At 54.8% G+C, this 11,703-nt stretch overlaps 1 protein-coding gene across 1 annotated transcript; it reads left to right on the forward strand.

The window, feature by feature from the left end:
• Window positions 1-1,099: 1,099 nt before the first annotated feature.
• Window positions 1,100-11,682, forward strand: LOC119086446 (neurogenic locus notch homolog protein 3-like). Its single transcript, XM_037197998.1, has 8 exons — window positions 1,100-1,217; window positions 3,687-3,765; window positions 8,338-8,480; window positions 8,563-8,901; window positions 8,988-9,110; window positions 9,197-9,430; window positions 10,922-11,077; window positions 11,173-11,682. The coding sequence occupies exons 1-8, from the start codon at window positions 1,100-1,102 to the stop codon at window positions 11,487-11,489; spliced, it is 1,509 nt and encodes a 502-aa protein (XP_037053893.1). The 3' UTR covers window positions 11,490-11,682.
• Window positions 11,683-11,703: the final 21 nt, after the last annotated feature.

An 11,703-nucleotide genomic window follows, 5' to 3' on the forward strand; every position in this document is an offset into this window, starting at 1 on the left:
ATGGCAATGAAAAGACAGGCCTCCCAGGCATGGTGGTGCCTTTAATCTCAGCACTGGCGAGGCTGAGGTAGGCTGATATCTGTGAGTTCAAGGCCAGCCTGGTTTACAAAGCAAGTTCCAGGGCAGCCATGGCTACACAGAGAAACCTTGTCTCAAAAACTAAAAGAGTAAAACAGGAAAGAAAAAAATGGGCCGCATGGTGAAACCATGTAGGATGTGGGTGTGCTAGGGGCTGGTGTGGACATTTAAAGCGCTTTATATATTATTGAGAGAGAGAGAGAGAGAGAGAGAGAGAGAGAGAGAGAGAGAGAGAGAGAGAGAGAGAGAGCACACACGCGCGCGTGTGTGCACAGTGAGTGTTTAGAGTGCATGTGCCTCAGGGTACATGTGGCGTCGGAAGACAATTTGTGTGTGTTCGTCCTTTCATTCTACCACGGGAATCCCAGGAATTGAACTCAGGTCTTCAAGATTGGCACCTTTCCCCCCTTAGGTAGATTTTGTGATCAGCACACGTGGGAGAAAGGAGGCTGCTTCCTGGGAGAGCTGACCACAGGCACATGAGACTCACGTGCATGCGACTCCTGGCAAGATTGTAAATGCCGCCCTGGTTTATGGTATAGTTGGGCACGAGTTTTGAGCTAGTTGATGTTTAGTGTCCCCATGAAACTTCTGGACGGGCTTGCTTCTCTGGACCTAGGTTGGGAAGGTTTGGAGTCGAGGGTGTCTGCGTTTGTGTCCTGGCTGTGTATGTGTGCCCTGGCTTTGGCTGTGTACTGGAGGATGGGGATGGGCATGCTCTTGAGCTGGATGCTGTCCTGTCACGCCGGTTAGGCCCGCATCTCTCTTGGCCGACTTGAGCTTACCAAGGTCCGCTGCTCCCAGGCTCGGCGGGTTGAGGGTCGGACCCCAGGAGGCCGGGCAGGGGGCGGGGGCGGTCAGGGCCAGCCCCGGGGCGGGGCGAGCCGCCCAGGGTTGGGGGCGGGGCGGCCTGGCAGCCTCACTTCGGCGAAGTTGGCGGCGCGGAGGCTGGCCGGGGACGCGCCCGGAGCCCTGGGAAAGAGGGAGGAGGGAGGAGGGAGGAGGGAGGGTCGCGGCCGCCATGGGGCCGGGGGCCCGGGGCCGCCGCCGCCGTCGTCGCTTGATGGCCCTGCCACCGCCACCACCGCCCATGCGGGCGCTGCCCCTGCTGTTGCTGCTAGCGGGGCCGGGGGCTGCAGGTGAGGGATCAGGGACATGGAGGGTGGGACTGGGGCTGCAGGGGCGGGGAAGCACAAAACCCCCTAAGTTTGGGACTTAGGGGACCTGAAAGCCCAGGACTAGAGCTGGGGCAGAGGTGCAGGAGCTGGAGGCTGTATGCCCGTCATGGGGCGCACAGGGATTCGTGATGGGAAGGCAAGGTCCTAGAGGCCCGAGGAATCAAGATCCTTGAATGAGCCAGGAGTCCGAGACTGGGCACTCGGATGTGGGAATCTGGGGCTGAAATTTGGAGGTGAGGTGTATCAAAAGTTCCAGGCTCACCCCATCCCACTTCTTCCTGGAGCCCTGGGAAGGTTACGGTGGGGGCTCCAAGACCCCCAAGGCCTAAGACCCCTTGCACAAAAGGCTCCCCCCATCCCGGGCGGGCCGGGAGTGGTGGTGGTGGTTGGGGGGGGGCGAAGAGGGGGCGCGAAGTTCTGGGAGCTCTGAACTGGGAGAAAACTTCTCAGGCCGGAGAGCTGCAAGACCTGGGGCTGGAGCGCGAGGAGCTGGAGCTGAAGCCCCAGCGGCGCCCGCGCCCCCTCCCCCCGCGTGCCGCCCGCTCCCTCTTCTGGCTGCTAGGATCCCACAGCCTCGGTACCCCGCCTCTGCGCCGGGAGGAGAAGGGGCGAAACCCACGTGCTCCTCTCCGGCTTCTAGGCCCCTCCTGTGGCCGGAGCCCCTCCCCAGCCGGCCCAGGGGCCCCCTCCCCTTCTCCTCCAATCCTTACTCCCCTCCCCCGCTCGGGACAATGGCTGCGCCGTCTAGACACCCCCTCCCCCCGGCCGGCCTCGCGCTTTCTTTGCCAGACAAAGCGGGACCCACGGAGGGCCAGAGCGGGGACTGAGGGGGCGCCCCGATCCCCGCCCCGGGAGGCCTGATCAGCGGGGGAGGGGCACAAACCGGTGGCCTAGGCCGGGAGTTCTAGGGAGCCCACGGTGGGACTTGGGCCCCGTGAGAGTTGCAGAGAGGGGCCTGCATCCCCAGCGTAGCCTTTGGGCTCATCTAGGCAGGACCAGGCAGGAGCCACCGCCCCCGCGGGGCCGGCGCAGACTCATGGCCTGTCACACATAGAGAGATGCAAATGTGCATGTGCGCAGGTTCATGACACCCACGGATGCACACTTGGCACACACAAGACACACCTACGTGTTCACTGTTCATATGCTAATGTGCATTCATACAAGGTCAAGTATGATCACACATGCATAGCCATACCAAGACTCGGTATGCATTCATAGTCAAGGTCATACTGAGAGGTGCCAATACATGACCCATACAGACACACCGTGGCCACACAGTTGTATGCTTGAATACTGCCGTTCATATAGGTGGATGCACGGCATGTGCAGCTTGTGTGCTTGTGTGCACATGGAGTGCTTGGCTGTGCTGTTCACAGGTATCAGCACGGTAACATGCACATGCATTTTCACTATTAGCCACCCAGTGGCCTAATACTCTCAAGTCTCCACAGACTGTCACACAAACTCACAAGCATGTGTGCACAGCACACACACACACACAGCACACAGGGCTCACATCGTCATGTCTCCTCCCATCACACAGTTTCCAGTGCGACGTCACAGAAATGAATAGGTGGCTCGTTCTTAACTCATTCTCTTATTGTGTCTCTGAATCTCTCTCCTTTCAGTGTCTGTCTGTCCCTGTTTCTCAGTCCCGTCCCCCCCCCCCATTCCTGCTCTCTCCAAGGAATACACTTCTACAGAGCCCCACACCTGCCTGAGCACATAATTCTCCACTAGCTCAGACCTGGCCACACCTCTCATCCAGCTGGCAAGACTGATACACCCGAGAGGGACACAGCCCTGAGGGATGGGGACACTGGACAGGGTAGCACATGTCTTGCACCCGGTGCCTCTCCCTCCTACTACACACCCTACCCATCTCGTACCCACAGCCATCTCTCTACTGCCGTCACCAGTTGGTCCTGGGTGCGTGCTCTGCCTACTCTTTCAAGAGCCAGCAGGCTTGCCTGGCTGGAGTAGATACCCCAACGTTAGTGGAAGGTGGACCCAGCGGCCCACCCTTCCTCACCTCGTCCCTTATCCCAGGACAAGGGCTTGGAGATGAAGACCCTCTTTCACACCCAGCATGCTCATTTCCTACTCTGTAGCCCTTCTCCAGTATGGACATGTTAGTTTGGGCAACTTCCTGAGCCCCCACATCTGGCACAAGTCAACTCCTCCTCCTTCCCACCCCTGCCTTGTGGTTCCCAGGGCTTGAGCTGGCAGGGACAGCTGCGGCCCCAACAGCTGGGACTGGGGCGGGGGGCCATGGGAACTGTAGATAGGGGGCCTCTCAGTACCCACAGAGACACCCTCCAGCCCTGTGCAGCTGTTGCCTGGCAGACAGGAGAGGAGGGTCTGTCCTTCCAGTGTGGGGTCCTGGGGGCCTGTCTGACCTCCCCACCTTCTTTTGCCCCTACACAGCTCCCCCTTGCCTGGACGGAAGCCCGTGTGCAAATGGAGGTCGGTGCACCCAGCAGCCCTCCCGGGAGGCTGCCTGCCTGTGAGTGTCTGGCCCGGCGCCATCAGTGGGCGGGGCCTGCATGGGAGGGATCTGTCCTCTTCCCCTGCCTCGAGTCTCCTGGGGGATGCTGCTATCACTTCCTCCATGTGTGTGGCTTGGGTAACCTCTTGTGTTTCCCTGTTGGGAATCAGACAGAGTTAAGAGCCGAGGCTCTGAAGTCTGTCTGGCCCGGGTTCAAATCCCACATCATGTTGCTAAGTGGCTGAGACTTAAACCCATTAAGTCACAGTGTTCTGGAACGGAAAATTGATTCCCAAGGCCAATGACAGTGGCTTGACAGCCATGAGGACATCCATACCCTCCCATATCTGAGGACTTAGGAGCCACACCGGCTGTCTACGCTAGAGTCCTGTTGGACTGTTTTCTGGTTTGTGTGACCTTAGGTCAGTCACTTCTCTGTTCTGTGCCCCACTGCATCTGTGAACTAGGAATGGCTCCCCTGGCATATGGCTGTGAAGGAGTTCAAGAATTATTTGTTCAATAATACAAGGAAATGCAGAGGGTTGGGGAAGAAGAGCAGGGGTTGGGAAAGAGCTGAGTAGAGGCAGACAGAGCTCTGAGCTCTGGGAATCTGTAGCCAGTGCTGAGAACCTTCTGAGCCACTTCGAATCTGTAATGGCATTGTGAAGATTTGAAAAGAACCTTTAACTAGGTGGTTTACACTTGTCTTTCCCAGCAGAAGCAGGAGGATTGCCTTTAGTTGGAGGTCAGCTTGCACTACATATTGAATTCCATGCCTGCTTATGCCACAGAGCGAGGCTGTCTTAAAAATGTTTTGTTTTTGTGTTTAAAGGTAGGGTGCCCAGCAGGCTAGCTCAAGTAGGTAACGGAGCTTGCTGCCAAACTTTGGTAACCTGAGTTAAATCCTGGGGACCTACGAGGTGGAAGGAGAGAACCAACTTCTACAAGTTGTTCTGACCTCCACGTGCACACACACACACACACACACACACACACACACACACACAAATTAATGTAATAAAATATATTTAAAAATGAGAGAGACTTTTGAAACTCTTTGAAGGGCTGGAGGTGTTCAGTGGTGAGTGCTTGCCTAAGCCTGGGTTTGCGGGGATGGACCTCAAAGTTTGTGGCCTTATCGGGCTTGTTTTCTCCTTAATAGCGACAGCAGTCCACCAGCAACTATTAATTAGTTCATAAATGTTCATTTACTCAGTACCGTGTGGCCTAGCCAGTGGGTCAGCCTCAAGCTAGGTGGGACCAGGATGACTTTCCATACAGAAGAACCCCCTTTGACATTTCAGTGGCAGATGAACTCAAGTGGCTGGAACCCCATTTAGCTTCATTTAGGGGCTACTGGCCGAAGGGCATCCTGAGGGGGGGTTTTTAGGTTGGTGGAGCTGGGAGGGTGGGGGTTTAAGTTGGAGGAGCTGGGAGTGTGTCCTTACTTGGAAGGAGTCACTTGGAAGGAAGGTTGAGACACCGGGCCGGGCGCCTGCGCAGTGGAACTACATGCCTGGACTACTGCCGACAGGTGAATACGCCCGAGGCCGCCCCGCCCCTCGACAGGTGAATCACCGGCTCACTCGGCCTCCGGGAGCCCGGATCGCGCGGAGTGGAGCCCGCTCAGGCTCCCGAGTGTGATCCCTACATCCTCTCCTTTAATTTCTCAAATCCTCCTGTCTGCTTAGGGGTGACCCCCCAAATGTCACTTTCTTCCACCGATTACCCCCCATCTCCCCCACCTCCCCACCCCCCAAATAGGCTCCGAAACTCTACTTCGCTTGGTCCTTGTCTGCCTTGCGGTCGGTCAGTTTCCTCCTTGGAAGCCGTGCTCTCCCCCCCCCCCCCGTCTCCCCAAAGCTCAGGCCGCGGGGCGGGGCGCGGGGCCCGGGCTGGAACCGGCCCGACCGGTCGGCGGGGGCGCGGGGCGCAGAGCGTGGGAACCCGCCCGAGGCGCAGGGAGGGGGCCGCGCCCAGCCTGGCTGTGGTACCCGCAGTCCCCGGCGCCCTGCACGCAGTGCCCCCTCCTGGGGCGCCGCCGCCGCCGCCGCCGCTGTGCTGGTCTTAGGCGAAGGGGGCTGAGAGCATCACCTCCGAGTTTCCAACGCCACCCACACCCCTGCAGGGGTTTAGCTGGGAACGGAATTGGGTGGGGGATATTGTAAGGTGACGCTAAGAAGTGCTTTGAGTTCTGTCCTGGCGTTTGGGACCAGACTGAGCTAGGGGATCCGCTCAGGGAGCCGGAAGGGTAGGGTAAAGGAGAGGAGGGTCGGGGTAGGGGTGTCGAAGGTTGTGTCATAGCAGAGCCAGGACCTTTTGACTCCTCCATTCACCCTCCTTAGCCTTCCTCACCCCTGTCCCTGGGAAGGTTGAAAGCTTTGTCTTCAATTCTTATTTTCTTACACTCAGGACTACCTTGGTGGGTTTGGGGAAGGGGCTGCAGGCTGCAGCCCCGCTTCCAGCATGAGGGCTGAGGGGTCTATGAGAAGCCCCGCCCGATCCGTGGGAGGAGGGTTGTGTGCGCTTGGGAGAAAGGAGTTTAGGGTTTGTGGCTATCTTCCGCCTGCCCATGTGAGTGAGAGTTTCCCACATATGCGTGGGAGGCTGTGGCTTGGTGTCGGTGTTTGCCAGGCCAGTGTGGCCAGTTGTATGTATCTGTGTGGTTTCTGGGCCCTTCTGGGTGTACCAGTCTCCTGGAGTCTTAGGCTTTTCGTTTGTTGTTCCCACTACCTGGAGGGCCCTTCCCCACATCACCCTTTGGCTCACCCTTTTTACCTTCTTCAGTGTGTGAAAATGTAACACCCCCTCATTCCATTACCCTTGGGCTGCCTGTGAGTTTCCTGTGGTTGCTGTAGCAGATTACCACAAACAGGGTGGCTTAAAACAACAAAAATGTACTCTGGAAAAATCTTGGAGGCCGGAAGTCAGAAATGAAGGCGTTGCCAGCACTGGCTTTCCCTACAGGCGCTCAGAGGGGAGAATCCCTTACTGTGCCTTCCAGCTTCTTGTTGGCTCAGGCAGTCCTTGGCTTATGGCTGCCTCACCTTATCCTCTGCCTTTGTCTGTACATGACTTTTCTCTCTCTCTCTCTCTCTCTCTCTCTCTCTTCTCTCTCTCTCTCTCTCTCTCTCTCTCTCTGTCTGTCTGTCTCTCTCTCTCCTAAATCAATCAGTTTCTTTCTCAGTCTCTCTTCTCTTCTCTTGCTGTCCTGACTTCTTTCTCTTGTGTCCTGGGAATGGAACCCAGGGCTCTGCACAAGCCAGCAAGAGCTCTACCATTGAGCCTCATTCCAACCTTTCTCTTCTAAAGATACTGTATGTCCAGGCTGGTGAAATAGCTCAGTGGTTTAGAGCACATACTGCTTTTGCAGAGACCCCAAGTTTGATTCCCAGTGCTTGGATGGTTACCCACCTGTAACTCCAGCCTCAGGGGTTCCGATGACCTCTTCTGGCCTCTGAGGACACTGCACACATGCCCACACGCAGCCACACATGTATACACATAATTAAAAATAAATGAATAGGGGCTGGAAAAATGGCTCCGCAGTTAAGAGCACTTATTGCTCTTTCAGAGGACCTGGGTTTGGTTCCTGGAACCCATATGGTGGCCCACAACTGTCCTCAATGTCACTGCCCTCTTCAGACCTCCACGGGCAGCAGGCATGGACATTATGCACATACATACATGCAAGAAAAAAAAAAAACTCATCCTTACAAAAGTAAAATAAATAAATCATTTTAAAAAAGACATTTGGAATGGCTTGGATAATCCAGGGTGAATTCATCTTGAAATCCTTCATAATCATATTGGCAAAAATTCTTTTTCCTTCCTTCTTTTTTCTTGTGCTGGGGACTGAACCCAGAGCTTTGTATATCCTAGGCAAGTGCAGTACCACTGAGCTATATCCCCAGCCCTCTCAGTATTTGTTTAAAAATGTGTGTATTTGTTTTGAGACAGGGTCTCATGTAGTCAAGACTGGCTTCAAACTTGCTATGTGGCTAAGGCTCCTTTGAACTCCTGATCCACCTGCTGAGTGCCAGGTTTATAAGTGTGAGCCACCTCTTTAAAAAGAAAAAAAAAAGATGATAGTCACAACTGTGGGACATGGGCATGTCTTCGGGCGCGTGGGGGGGGGGCGGGTTACCACGTCCTTCACAAGCCCTTGTGGCTTAGACAAGCTGTTGCTGGCATGTTTCATATTAATTTGTTACTTGTTCTCTTTGCCTGACCTAGCTATGAGGACCAAGAGGGTAAGAATCATTTTTATTTTGTTTGCTGCCATGTTTTAGTTTGTAGTAGGCAATATTTGATAACATTTGTTGTCAGAATAAAAGAGTGTGGCCGAGACTGGTGGGACTCACCTTAAACCTAGCGATCTAGAGGTAGAGGCAGAGGCAAGTAAATTCCTGTGGGCTCCAGGCTAGCCAGGAGTGTGTAGTGAAACCCTATGTAAAATAGGAAGAAAGAGCAGATGGATGTCTGACAGTTTGTTTGGCAAGTGTGCTCTTGGATGAGTGCGTCTTGTGTTTTCCGTCGGGGATCACCATGCTTTATACTGTGCCCACCACACGTCTCTTCTTCCCACAGGTGCCTGCCAGGCTGGGTGGGTGAGCGGTGCCAGCTGGAAGATCCTTGCCACTCAGGCCCCTGTGCTGGGCGTGGCGTCTGCCAGAGTTCGGTGGTGGCGGGCACTGCCCGGTTCTCCTGTCGTTGTCCCCGTGGCTTCCGAGGTGAAGGGGTGGGCTTGGATGAGAGCCCGAGTTAGGTTAAGATGTGGTCAGTCCCAAGCTCACCCTCTCCTGGTTCTTCCAGGCCCAGACTGCTCCCTGCCAGACCCCTGCCTCAGCAGCCCCTGTGCGCATGGTGCCCGCTGCTCAGTGGGGTCGGATGGCCGCTTCGTCTGTTCCTGTCCGCCGGGCTACCAGGGTCGCAGCTGCCGGGGTGACGTAGATGAGTGCCGAGCGGGTGGGCCCTGCCGCCATGGCGGTACCTGCCTCAACACTCCTGGCTCCTTCCGCTGCCTGTGCCCACTTGGCTACACAGGGCTGCTGTGTGAGAACCCTACGGTGCCCTGTGCCCCTTCCCCATGTCGGAACGGTGGCACCTGTAGGCAGAGTAGTGATACCACCTATGACTGTGCTTGCCTTCCTGGTGAGTAAGTGGTACCCAGGGGAGGCAGCTGGGGGACAGTAGGCTAGCCTCCTAGTGACCATCTTTACCTTGTCCTTCCCCACTAGGCTTCGAGGGCCAGAACTGCGAAGTCAACGTGGATGACTGTCCTGGACATCGGTGCCTCAATGGGGGAACGTGCGTGGACGGTGTCAACACTTACAACTGCCAGTGCCCTCCTGAGTGGACAGGTGGGCACCAGGGTTGCCGGGAGCTGGGGGCTGATGTCGGGTGGGCACATAGGAGAAGCCTAGACCAGTACATCTTTGTGCCCTAGGTCAGTTCTGCACAGAGGATGTGGATGAGTGTCAGCTGCAGCCCAATGCCTGCCACAATGGGGGCACCTGCTTCAACCTGCTGGGTGGCCACAGCTGTGTGTGCGTCAACGGCTGGACAGGCGAGAGCTGCAGTCAGAACATCGATGACTGTGCCACAGCTGTGTGCTTCCACGGGGCTACCTGCCATGACCGTGTAGCCTCGTTCTATTGTGCCTGCCCCATGGGCAAGACAGGTGAGTGGCCATTTTCTTTGTGGGCAACAGGATGCCATTGATGGCTTCAGAATGGAAGGGGAAGACAGATTCTGATTTGAGTGTTAGAACGATTGTGATGGGGCTGGAGTGGATGTGCTTAGAGTGCGCTAGGCCCTGGGTTTGATCCTTAGCATGAAGAAAGGCAGCAGAGATGAGGGAGGGGAGGAGGGAGGAAGGAATCGCGGAGGGAGGGGATGCTGGAGACTGGATTTAGGAGGAAGGTTGAGCCTCTGTCCTGTGAGGATGCTGGTACACAGCCCAAGGCAGACGCTATTGGAATGGGAGAACTCCTGAGAGGTCTGACTGGGAAAGAGGCAGGACATAGGGAAGTTAGAAGGGTCAGAGAACGTGTTAAGAGGGGCACTTGGATAACAGGGAATGGTGGCACACACCTTTAATCCCAGCCGTAGATCTCTGTGAGTTTGAGGCCAGCCTGGTCTACAAAGTGAGTTCCAGGACAGCCAAGGCTGTTACATACAGAAACCCTGTGTCAAACCCCCTCTCCCCGCCAAAAAAGTTTATTTTATATGTGTGTTTTGGCTGCATGTATGTCTGGTCCCACATTCGTGACTGGTATGCTTAGAGGCCAGAAGAATTAATCAGATCCCCTGGCACTGGAGTTACAGATGGTTGTGAGCTTCTGTATGGGTGCTGGGAATCAAAACTGGGTCCTCCGGAAGAGCAGCTAGTACTCTTAGCTGCTGAGCCGTCTCTCCAGCCCTTAGTGACTTGTTTGTAAAACATTTCCAAGTTATTTTCAAATAGTTTAGAAGAAACAGGTTAATAGATAAATAATAGTGAACCAAGTGCTCCATATGTGAAACATATTCTGTGTATTTCGATTTTTTTCATAATAAATGGCTTAAAAAGAACAGATACTAAATACACGGATGGTTAATATAAGCAAGAAATAGGAGGCATCCAGGCAGTGGTGGTGCACGCCTTTAATCCCAGCACTTGGGAAGCAGAGGCAGGTGGATCTCTGTGAGTTCCAGGCCAGCCTGGTCTACAAATTGAGTTCCAGGATAGCCAGGGCTACACAGAGAAACTCTGCCTCAAAAAACAAATAAACAAACAAACACAACAGTAACAAGAGGAAGCAATCGAGATGGGCCAGATGGACACTCAGAGGGTTAAAGGTGCTTGCTGAATAAGCCTAGCCATCTAAATTCCATCACTGGGACCCACAGGGTAAAAGGGGAGTATCCACTCCCCCAGGTTGTCCTCTGACCTCTATACATGCACTATGACATTTGCAACCCCCCCCAGATAAGTAAATTAATTAAAAAAGTAATAATAAACCAAAAGCAAGGAGCTGGGAGTGTAGCTCAGTGGCATCATTCATGCTTTGTATGCGCAGGGTCCTGGTGTTCCATCCCTAGAATCAACCTTCTTCCTCAAATGCTAGGCATGTGGGGACTTTGGGTAGACCTGGGGACCAGCTCTTGATCTTGGCTTACCTTTTCTCAGGCCTCTTGTGTCATCTGGATGATGCCTGTGTCAGCAATCCCTGCCATGAGGATGCTATCTGTGACACAAATCCTGTGAGCGGCCGGGCCATCTGCACCTGTCCACCCGGCTTCACCGGAGGGGCGTGTGACCAGGATGTGGACGAGTGCTCCATTGGTGAGAGGGGCACCTTCTGGAAATGAGTCTGAAAACAGGGGAAAGGTGGAGCTGTGGTTGGCCATGCCCATCCTGGCTGTACCCTCATTCCGCAGGTGCCAATCCCTGTGAACATTTGGGTCGGTGTGTGAACACACAGGGCTCGTTCCTGTGTCAATGTGGCCGTGGCTACACTGGACCTCGATGTGAGACGGATGTCAATGAGTGTCTGTCTGGGCCCTGTCGCAACCAGGCCACATGTCTTGACCGAATTGGCCAGTTCACCTGCATCTGCATGGCAGGTGGGTGGTGGGTGTGGCTTGGGTGGGTCCTGAAGGCTGGAGCCTGGGCAAGAAAAGCCAGGGTGAAACTGGGTTCATTTTTATTAATTAAAAAAAAAAAATATGCTGGGCATGGAGACACTTGCCTGTAATCCCAACACTTGTGAGGCAGAGGCAGCCTGGTCCACATGGTAAGTTCTGGGATGGCTAGGATAATGAGGTGAGATCCTGTCTCAAATAAAATAAAATAAAAAGGGGCTAGAAAGGTAGCTTAGTGGTTAAGAGTAATTCCTGGTTTTCTAGAGGACCGAGTTTGGTTCCCAGCACCCATATGGGGCAGTTCACAACTGCTTGTAGTTCTAGCTC

This window comes from Peromyscus leucopus, chromosome 22, assembly GCF_004664715.2.
Source record: "Peromyscus leucopus breed LL Stock chromosome 22, UCI_PerLeu_2.1, whole genome shotgun sequence".
Lineage (NCBI taxonomy): Eukaryota > Metazoa > Chordata > Mammalia > Rodentia > Cricetidae > Peromyscus > Peromyscus leucopus.